This window comes from Arachis ipaensis, chromosome B01, assembly GCF_000816755.2.
Source record: "Arachis ipaensis cultivar K30076 chromosome B01, Araip1.1, whole genome shotgun sequence".
In the NCBI taxonomy this organism is placed as follows: domain Eukaryota; kingdom Viridiplantae; phylum Streptophyta; class Magnoliopsida; order Fabales; family Fabaceae; genus Arachis; species Arachis ipaensis.
The window spans coordinates 51,786,156-51,796,671 of NC_029785.2; the positions used below are offsets into that span (position 1 = coordinate 51,786,156).

The following is a 10,516-nucleotide window of genomic DNA, read 5'->3' on the forward strand; positions in this document are numbered from 1 at the left end:
CAATATTTTTAGTCCAAAAGTTTAATATCTTATTTTTATCTAATATTTTTAAATATTATTAATTAATTAATGATTAAAAATAACAAATTATGTTAGTCTTTTATTATTGTTCTTATAATAGTATATAGTGCCTTATGAGTGTGATCAAAATGCAATATCAGCAATATGCACTTGAATTGTTGGGGTATGTAGAAAAATAAATAAATAATTTCATGAACGAACTTAACGTCACTCAATCATGTAATAACCTCTGCAATTTCATCACGTGTAATTAACCTTCTATATCAATGAGTTATAGCTCAAATGGCATAGTCTCTTCAAACTCAATTAAGAGGTTGCGGTTCGAGTCTCCTATCTTTGGTAAAAAAAAAAAAAAATTAACCTTCTATACTTTTATTTGGTAAAAGGAAACCTTCTGCCCCGCTAACTACTTTTTATTTAGAGAAAAGGACAAATAAGTCCCTAACCTTTTACCTTGCGGACATTTTCGTCCCTGACCATTGGAAAATACATTTAAATCCCTGATCTCCTTAAAAATAGGACGAATCAGTCCCTGCGTCAAAAAGCCACCGTCAGACCCAACGAAAAAGTCTGACGTGACTCCCCTTCTGCTTACCTGGTATGACGGCTGCCAACGTGGCACATTAGGGAGATGGAGCATTTGGAAAGTAGACAAATAAGTCCCTGGAGCCCAGAACGACGTCGTTTACATCACTGTCCCTTATATACACTGTTACTCCTTTACTTATGTATAATGTCTATAACACCCACACAGTTGAGAGAGAATAACATTAAGCCCTAAGAAGACCAACGATCAAACGCAAGACTCTGTTTCTCCCTCCAAAATCACTACCCAGACTGAGAAGTTTCCAGTGCGCATTCATTGTCGAGGAGGGAGAACCATTCAGTGTTGTCTGATTTGCCGTATTCGTCACCGGAGGTAAGAATCCATTGCGCTGCTTAGTGAGTCGATTTTCAGGTTCAATGGTTATGGAAGTATAAACTGTTTTTGTGAAAGGATTGTCTGTGCATGGTGATAGTAGTGGTTAAAAAAGTATGTGCGTGGTTTCCGTGAGAGTGATTGAATGTTAGGGCAAAAAGAAATTCTTGGTTGATTTCTGTTTTCGTATTTTGTTTACGGACATTGCTGTTTGAGTGTACGCTTATTTGAACATTGATTTTTGTATTTTTATTTTTGAAGATGGTTGATGTGTTTGTAGTGCCAGTTTTCCACCATGGAGGTAGTTTTGTTAGAACGAGTAATGGAACTATTGTTTATCAAAATGGGAAGGTAGAGAAGTTTCCCGAAATGGACTAGATTTTGCAAATTTTGGGGACTTGATCACACTATTCAAAGGCTTGGGGTACCAATCGTACAATGCAGTTTATTGGTATGATCTAATGAGTGCTGATGTTGAGTCGGGACTGCATATTTTGACGGGGATGCAGGTATTAATGCCATGCGTGAGAACAAAATGAAGAATGCAAAGACGAATGAGTTTTACCTGTACTTTGACCACCCTGTTGATGAGCCTAAGATTGTGGAGGATGGTGAAAATAAAGGTAAGAGTCCTGTGTTAGAAGAGGTTCAGAGTTCATCTTCGGATGATGGGTATGAGAGTATGGAGGATGAGCCCTACAAACCTCCACCACCCGGATTTGAAAGTGATAGTGATGATAGTGCTACTAACAGAGGAGGTAAGAGGATTAGTAAGAGAAAGGAAAAATTTGTGTCTCCAAGTAAGGCATCTGGAAAGAAGCCAGCTGCAAAGAAGACAGGTGTGAAAAGGAACAAGAGAAGTTGGGTAAAGAAGGGACAAAACAGTGGAATGGGTGCATCTGAGGTGAAGAGAAGGCAGCAGGGTAGGACTTGGCCCAATGAGAAGCAGGCCAGGACTGGGCCCAATGAGCAATAGCCCAGAAGTGATGTTGGGCCAGGCCCTAACGAAGAGCCCAACAGAGATGCACAGCCCAACATAGATCCAACTGTGAGGTTTTATGTGAGTGGGTTCCAAGATGATGATGATGATCCCATATATGACTACTATTCTAAGGATTTATACACTCCTATATCATCAGATGATGAATCCAGCAAGCAAATATTTCCTGAGTTTGATGATGAATATGCTTTTGGAGAGGGACGATTTGAATTAGGGACTAGGTTTGCAACCATAGACAGATTTAAGGAAGTTGTGAAAGACTCATTTATTGCAGAAGGTAGAGAGCTTAGGTGGTTTAAGAATGACAAGGAGAGAGTTAGGGTGGGATGCATGGATGATGAGTGCCCGTGGTTAGTTCATTTGTCATACAACAAGTCATTGCAATGCTATCAGGTGAAGACTTACAAAAACGAGCACACGTGTGCTCGGGACCTGGGTAGTAACGCAGCTGATCAACATTGGATTAGTAAGAAGGTGGAAAAGAGAATGAGTACACAGCCCCACATGAGAACAAATGAGGCCGTTGACTTTCTGAGAGAGGAATTCTCACTCACTGCACATCCAAAAATGGTCTATAGAACAACTAAAGAGGCAAGGGAAAAGATAATGGACAATGAGAGGGAGCAGTATAATAATGCTAGGGATTATTTGTTTGAGATTCTGAGAAGCAACCCTGGGTCTAGGGCAGAACTCTGTGTAACACATATTCCTCAATCCCTTCCTGTGTTTGATAAGCTTTATATAGGGTTAGAGGCATGCAAGCAGGGTTTCAAGAGTGGATGTAGGCCTTTGATCCACCTTGATGGTTGTTTTCTGAAGACATACTATGGTGGACAACTCCTAACAGCAGTGGCCCAAGACGCGAATAATCAATTCTATGTTGTTGCTTATGGAGTTGCAAGGTCTGAAACAAAAGAGTCTTAGAAGTGGTTTCTGACTCTTCTTCAGGAGGATTTGGGTGATGTGCAGACTCACGGGTGGAATTTTATGTCCGACCAACAAAAGGTAACATTCATAACTCTTTACTTAGTTGGTTAATAATGCAACTAATTAGTTATTACTGGTTTCTGATTAATAATGTTTACTTCTGCTTGCTTTTATGATTTATTCACTGATTAGTTCTGCTTCCTTTCATGATTTGTTCACTGATAGGGTGTGGTTAATAATGCAACTGAGTAGTGATTACTGGTTTCTAATTCATAATGTTTAGTTCTGCTTCCTTTCATGATTTTTTCACTTATAAGGTGTGGTTAACAATGCAACTGATTATAAATTATTGGCTCTGATTAGTAATGTTGAGTTCTACTTCAGTTGGAGAGTTAGGCACTCATTAGGGTATGATTAATAATGCAACTTATTACTCATTACTGGTTCTGATTAGTGAAGATTTGTTCGTGTATTGTGTTAGGGATTGCTGCCTGCATTGAAAGAAGTTATGCCAAATTTCCATCACCGAAACTGTGTGATGCACATTTGGAAAAACTTTAACAACTGGTTTAAGGATTTGTATATTCGGGAGGTAGTTTGGGAATGTGCAAAGTGCACTACCATACCCAAATTCAAAGAACAGATGGAGAGGCTCAAAGGCATTAATCAGGGGGCATGGAAATACCTATCTAAATTTGATCCAGCTACTTGGGTGAAGGCATATTTCTCACACGGACCAAAGGTAGACGACCTCACAAATAACATGTGTGAGGTGTTCAATGCAAATATTGTCAACTATAGAAGCAAGCCTATCCTCACAATGTGTGAAGAAATTAGATGCTATCTGATGAGGAGGATGGTTAAGCATAAAGATCTGCTTGGCAATTATACTGGAAAGCTCACACCTGTTCAGCAGAAGAGGATGGAGCGTCTAATAAGGCCTAGCAATAAATGGCGTGCAGACTGGACTGGTGACGAAGAACGTAAGAGGTTCGAAGTAAGTCGTAAAGCTACAAAGGTGGACGTGGACCTCATTAGGCAGACTTGCTCGTGCAACAAATGGCAGCTCATTGGTTAGTGTTAATTTATTGTTAGGCATTATATCAATGCATGTCCATTATGCTTTAATTGCTGGCTGAATGACTTGTGGTCCATGATGTTAGTTATTTATGGTTGATTCTATTCTGGTTGTAAGGTTTGGTGATATTCTGTCTTTAATTACTGTTATCATGTGTTAGGCATGCCATGTATCCATGCCATTGCAGCAATAAGGAAGAGGCATGATCATCCGGAGGATTATGTGCATCTATGGTTATGCATGGAGTCAATCCACAAGACGTATGCTCATTGTATTCAGCCTGTCCCAAGTTAGGAGTTTTGGACAAGGACTAAGTATTCAAGGCCGGATCCTCCCATCATAAAGAGACCAATAGGCAGGCCTAAAGTGCACAACAGACAGAAGGATCCAGCTGAGCTAATGATGCAGCAAGGTGAAAAGCTGAAGAGGTCATTCAAAGTTACTTGTAGTAAGTGTGGTGCAATGGGGCATAACTACAAAACTTGCAAGGGGGCTCCATCTGACCCCAACTGGAAACCTAAGAAAAAGAAGGTTAAGAAAGGTTCCACATCTCAGGCATTGACAGTCCTCCCACTGTCACAGTCAGCTCCAACTGATAGTGTAAGTAAACTGCTGAAGGACTAATATGTCTTATTAATTTATTGTCAGGAATTTATGTGTCTTATTTCTTAGTGTTTAGCTATATCATGTGTCTGATTTCTGTATGCTAAGGACTGTTTGTGTCTAAATGTTTGGCCAGGATGCTCTATCTAGTCAGGTTCACAGTATACCTACTCAGCAACATCAGTAGCACCCCAAGTCAAGCCAGGTTCAGTAACAAGAAGGACACAGTTTAGGCCTCCACTCCAAGTTCCATCCACAACCCACCAAAATGCTCAAGCAACTCCATCAAAGATCAGGCCCAAGCAAAGGATATTCAGGCCACCAGTTCCACTAAACCCCAGTCCACTCCCACCTCAAAGTCAGCCAAATTCACCTGGCCCACATCCTCCTTAAGTCATCCCAGGACCGAATGCAGCAGCTACCCAGGAGACATTAGCAGCAGCAAGCACGACTACAACTGGCATGTTCAAATTCATCCCTAATCCACCTTCCATGGTGCCAAAGAAGTGAAAAACTGTGTGACTTTAGGCATTCTACTATGCCTTGTATTAGCTTTTAGTAAACTTGCTTTTGCATTTTGGCTGAGTTTTAAGATGTGTGATGTTATGTTTGTGAGGCTGACTTTTGATTTATCATGTTCAGCTTCATCTTCATCAAACTCTGTACTTTAGGAGACTACATCATTTTGGAAAGCTTTAGGAAACTCTTTATGTTATTGAACATCAAGTTTCATGGATTATGTATGCTACTTTTAAGCGTAATTCTTCTGCATTTCATTGTGTATGTACTTATTCAAAACATAATTTGAACATACTCATATTATAACTACAGTTGCATTTAGATTACAGGATGCATAACTTGTCAAAATAGCATGATTCAAACACAATAAAAAACTCTGCACATCCTTTTCTCTATCATGATGTCAATACTTCATCTCTCAAGCAACAGATACATAAAAAACAACAAATACAGCACATATAATCACAGTAATACACCAAGCTAATGGGTTCTTCTTCTTCTCTAAAGTAACAATCTTCTCTTCCAAAACAGTCATTCTATGATCTAATTCCTCTTCCTCTTCTACATCTTCACCATGTTTCCTGTCACAGATGCAACAATTGTTTCCTATTCTGGCAAGATGCTCATCGACCCAAACAAAAAATTTGCAATGACCTTCCTTTCCCTGTCAAAATTCCCAAAATCAGATACCATCTGCAATCATCTCACATCAAACCAAATCCAAAATTCCTTAACTTACCTTATAGAATGGACAACCCAAGAAGATTCTGTTAGGGTTGCTAACAGTCTTCGACATATACATTATTGCATAAACTCCACAGAAACACCTCGGGGCGACGGCGTCGTTTCCATCTCCAGCATGAAGCGCAAATGGAACTGAGCTTGAACCAGACTTCTCTTGTCTAACTCCACTTATGCTTTTTCTTGAGGTTGATGATGCCCCCTTCGTAGCCATTGTTAACATACGTGGAACTCTTCTCCTCACCACCAGCCACCAGCCTGAACGAAGAACCCAAACGAATTTCAGGATTAGGGCAGTGATGTAAACGGCGTCGTTCTGGGCTCCAAGGACTTATTTGTCCACTTTCCAAATGCTCCATCTCTCTAACGTGCCACGTTGGCAGCCGTCATGCCAGGTAAGCAGAAAGGGAGCCACGTCAGACTTTTCTATTGGGTTTGACGGTGGCTTTTTGACACAGGGACTGATTCGTCCTATTTTTAAGGAGGTCAGGGATTTAAATGTATTTTTCAATGGTCAGGGACAAAAATGTCCGCGGAGTAAAAGGTCAGGGACTTATTTATCCTTTTCTCTTTTATTTAAAGCTCATTAACAACATAAATTAGGGAGCAAATTGTTGGGAAAATATAGTCTAAATTATGCGCATTGGAAGTACCAACTCCATTTTGCATAAAAAATTAACCTCAATGATAGAGAAATAAATTTGATAAAAAACAATATTCGTGAATAGTAATAGTATAAATCCACAATAACTGTATACATACACTACAAGAAAAAGGCGTATTTGTAACAAAAAATATTGTTACAAAACGTCGATATTTTGACACAAAAGTTTTTTGTAACAAAAAAAGGGGTCCATTGCAGTAAGTCCCGTTACAAAAAGTTTTTGTAACGAAAAATGGAACTGTTACAATTCAATACCATATTTTGTAAAAAAATTTTCTGATACAAAAAACCAGAAGCCGTTACAAAACTGGTAACAAATTTTGATCTTGAAGGTATTTTTCGTGACAGTAAATTTTTTTCCTATCAAAAAAATTTGTTACAAAATGTAACATGATTTGGTAACATTTTTTTTTCTTCAGTTACGAAAGCGAATAAGTTATTTTGTAACAACTTTATTTTTATTACAAATTACGTGCATAATTTAGTAAATTAGTTTTTAAATTAACTAATATAATAACGCTTTTAATAAGCTAGTTTACATCTATTTAATATGCAAAAACATACATAAGTCAAACAAGATCCTTCTAGCTAAAATTGTCTTGAAACAAAATAACATTAGCTAGTGAGTACATGGATTAGTTCAACGTATTTGTAACAAAAAATATTGTTACAAAACGTCGATATTTTGACACAAAAGTTTTTTGTAACAAAAAAAGGGTCCATTGCAGTAAGTCCCGTTACAAAAAGTTTTTGTAACGAAAAATGGAACTGTTACAATTCAATACCATATTTTGTAACAATTTTTTCTGATACAAAAAACCAGAAGCCGTTACAAAACTGGTAACAAATTTTGATCTTGAAGGTATTTTTCGTGACAGTAAATTTTTTTCCTATCAAAAAAATTTGTTACAAAATGTAACATGATTTGGTAACATTTTTTTTTCTTTAGTTACGAAAGCGAATAAGTTATTTTGTAACAACTTTATTTTTATTACAAATTACGTGCATAATTTAGTAAATTAGTTTTTAAATTAACTAATATAATAACGCTTTTAATAAGCTAGTTTACATCTATTTAATATGCAAAAACATACATAAGTCAAACAAGATCCTTCTAGCTAAAATTGTCTTGAAACAAAATAACATGAGTACATGAGTACATGGATTAGTTCAACCAAAACATAAAAGTTCTAACATAAAAGTTCAACCAAAACATAAAAGTTCTAACATAGATTAGTGTCTCTATGCATCAAAACATTGTTGAGCCCTCAAGGTTGCATATGGTCACCCTTTCAGCACTCCTGTAAATAAGAAAAACCGAAACCAAAAAGTTAGAAACAAGATATAACATTATCTATAATTTTTCCACTAAGTTTTATTCAAACTGTTTATAAAAAATTCGGCAGAACCTCCCCTAAAAATTGGATATTTTCACCGTTCACGGTTCCAACAAACACAACCAATATGCAACTTATGTCTCAGCCATACCCAACCAAATTTATCAAAGCAATCAATAGGACATTTTTCATTTTTCAACCATGACACAAGTAAAATGTGATAAAGAGATCCATATACAAATTAAAGTATACTAATATAAAATGGGAATCATCTAAAAAAATATATTAAAAACATAAGCAACTTTAGGAGTACCTTTAGGGTCTAATTTGTTTCATTGTCAAAGCGCGCTATGAGAGAGTTGACAACAGCTTGTTGAGCTTCCAATTGAGCTTTCATTTGAGCTAATTCTTCCTCTTGCTGTGTTCGTTGCTCTTCAAGTTTTTTTTTGAGCACATCTATTTCCTTTGTTAGCTCCTCACGGTCTTGCATTGCCTCTTGAAGTTGTGCTTGAATCCTTAACTTAGACTTTGAAGCCTTTATGCCATAACTTGCACCACTTTTGTCACCTCTCACAATTAGAAAAGCTTTATTTGGAGTGATAGGATTTTCCAAATCATAGGAGTCATCAAGCATAGTGCTAATGTCATCCTACACAATCCAATTTGTAATTTGAAAATGGAGATAATATTTAACTTCCATGCAACAAAAAGAGGAAAAGCTTAAGAATGTTACATCAATTTGTTTAGCTTTTTCATTCACCCATTCTCCATTACTCTTTTGATGAGTAATTTGCCACAATTCTTGAATGTCAGGCTCGACACCGGTTCTAGGATGGCGCTGCAAATTTTTTGAAAGTGTAAAATATAGCATGTAGTTAAGTGCAAACATGATATAGCAAAAAATAGAAGACCAAATTAAAACTTTAAGACTATTTACCCGATCACGTCTAACAACTTGAAATGTCCTTCGACCAACAATATGGGGTACAACATGATGCTTTCTATTATCTTTGTTTCTTAAACTTTTTTCCTATAGAAGACCAAACTCACAAAAGACAAAAGGAGGTCAGCTATAATAATTTGCATTGACCTAAAATAGCAAAACAATATAAAAAAAACTTCAATGGTTGTCACAATAAAAATTTTAAACCTGAAAAGAAGGACTTCCAAAGTAGGACACCAAAGTCTCCCATGTCTCCGGTAGAACATTGTTTGGTGGATTTTGAAGGCGCTCCTCATCAGTTTGATACAACTCATAGTGCTCATGCAATCTTGAGTGCCAACTTCGATAACATATGTTAGCCTTAGCTAAAATCATATTGCGCATTACTTGCGTATCAGATATATCAAACTTTTCCTACAAATGATTTGTCAAAGTTAGTTAGTAGAAATAACTTCTATAATAAACTGAATAACAGAAAATATAAATATCTATTACCAAAACGATGTCGCATATTTTTTGCTTGACATCATCTCCAACTTGGCTCCATTTCTCTACATCCAAAGGAGCATTTTGTCTTGTAACGATACCCACTTCAGATGCAAATAGATCAGCATGGATGCCATTAGGAGCTAAGTTCTCCAAAGAGATCGGCAATTCCAATTTCTCATTTGTCTTTGTTTTGATAACCCTATTTGTTGCAATCCCACGCGAAGGTCCCCTTTTACCAATACGCCTATCAACAGGGGCAGTGGGTGGTGCTGAAGTAGTGTCTGCCGGGGCTGGGACAGATGCTGCTGGGGCTGGGGCAGGGGCTGCATGGGCTGCCAGGGCTGGGGCAGGGTCTGCCGGGGCTGCAGGGGCTGCCGGGGCTGGGACAGATGCTGCAGGGGCTGCAGGAGCTGGGATAGGTGCTGCAGGGGCTGCCGGGGCTGGGGCGGGGGCAGGGGCACGCGCTGCAGGGGCCGTGGCAGGTGCTCGTGGTGTATAACCAGATGCAGCAGCCCTTGTCAATCTCCGTGTAGCCATTATGTTACGCAATCTACAATAAAGTTAACAGAGATAAAATTAGAAAAATGAAATAAAAAAATAGCAACATCGTTTAATATACAATTACACAAAGGAAAGCACATCAATAAAAGTTGGTACTTGATTCAAAATATATTATAGTTTTCAAAAAAGTTAAACAAGTGGAATAAAGATTGAAGAACTTAGCAAATGCAAATATGATGTAATTCATAAAGTTTAACTACTTTAAAGGCAATCACCATTCCTATACAATGTAAAATATCTTTATGTTAGTAAGGTTAATACACAAAATTATTAACAGAATTTAAACAATATCTCTATGTTACTAAGGATCAAATAGTTACCTACTTTACTCAATTCACAAACACAAAAGTATAAAAAAAATATTGGAACAGAATAAAAAGAAAGCATAAGCTAATAACACTAATATAGTCAAACAGATATAAAAACTAATATTTTCAGTCACAACATCAGCAGAATCAAGGTTCAATACTACTTTTAACTGGACTTACCTTCAGCAGAGGAGACGAGCAGAGCAGACCGCCAGCAGACCAACGAAACACGGCTGAACCAGAAGAAATTGAAGACTGCAACACAACACCAGAAGAAGACCCTTTTTTAAAAATTCATCATTTCACTATCAAGCTAGAAGACAAACTTTTTAGTGCTAATAGAGGTCTCTTCTGTTTTATTATGTAACTCAGGTTTTCCAACTTTAGTATACAACCCTCAAGAAAG

General features: G+C 37.5%; 1 protein-coding gene across 1 annotated transcript; it reads left to right on the forward strand.

Moving 5' to 3' along the window:
• Positions 9,255-9,740, forward strand: LOC107606868 (glycine-rich protein 1-like). Its single transcript, XM_016308879.1, has one exon. The coding sequence runs from the start codon at positions 9,255-9,257 to the stop codon at positions 9,738-9,740; it is 486 nt and encodes a 161-aa protein (XP_016164365.1).

Coding starts and splice junctions, on each gene's coding strand:
- LOC107606868 (XM_016308879.1), top strand. CDS start 9,255: ATGTCGCATATTTTTTGCTTGACATCATCTCCAACTTGGCTCCATTTC.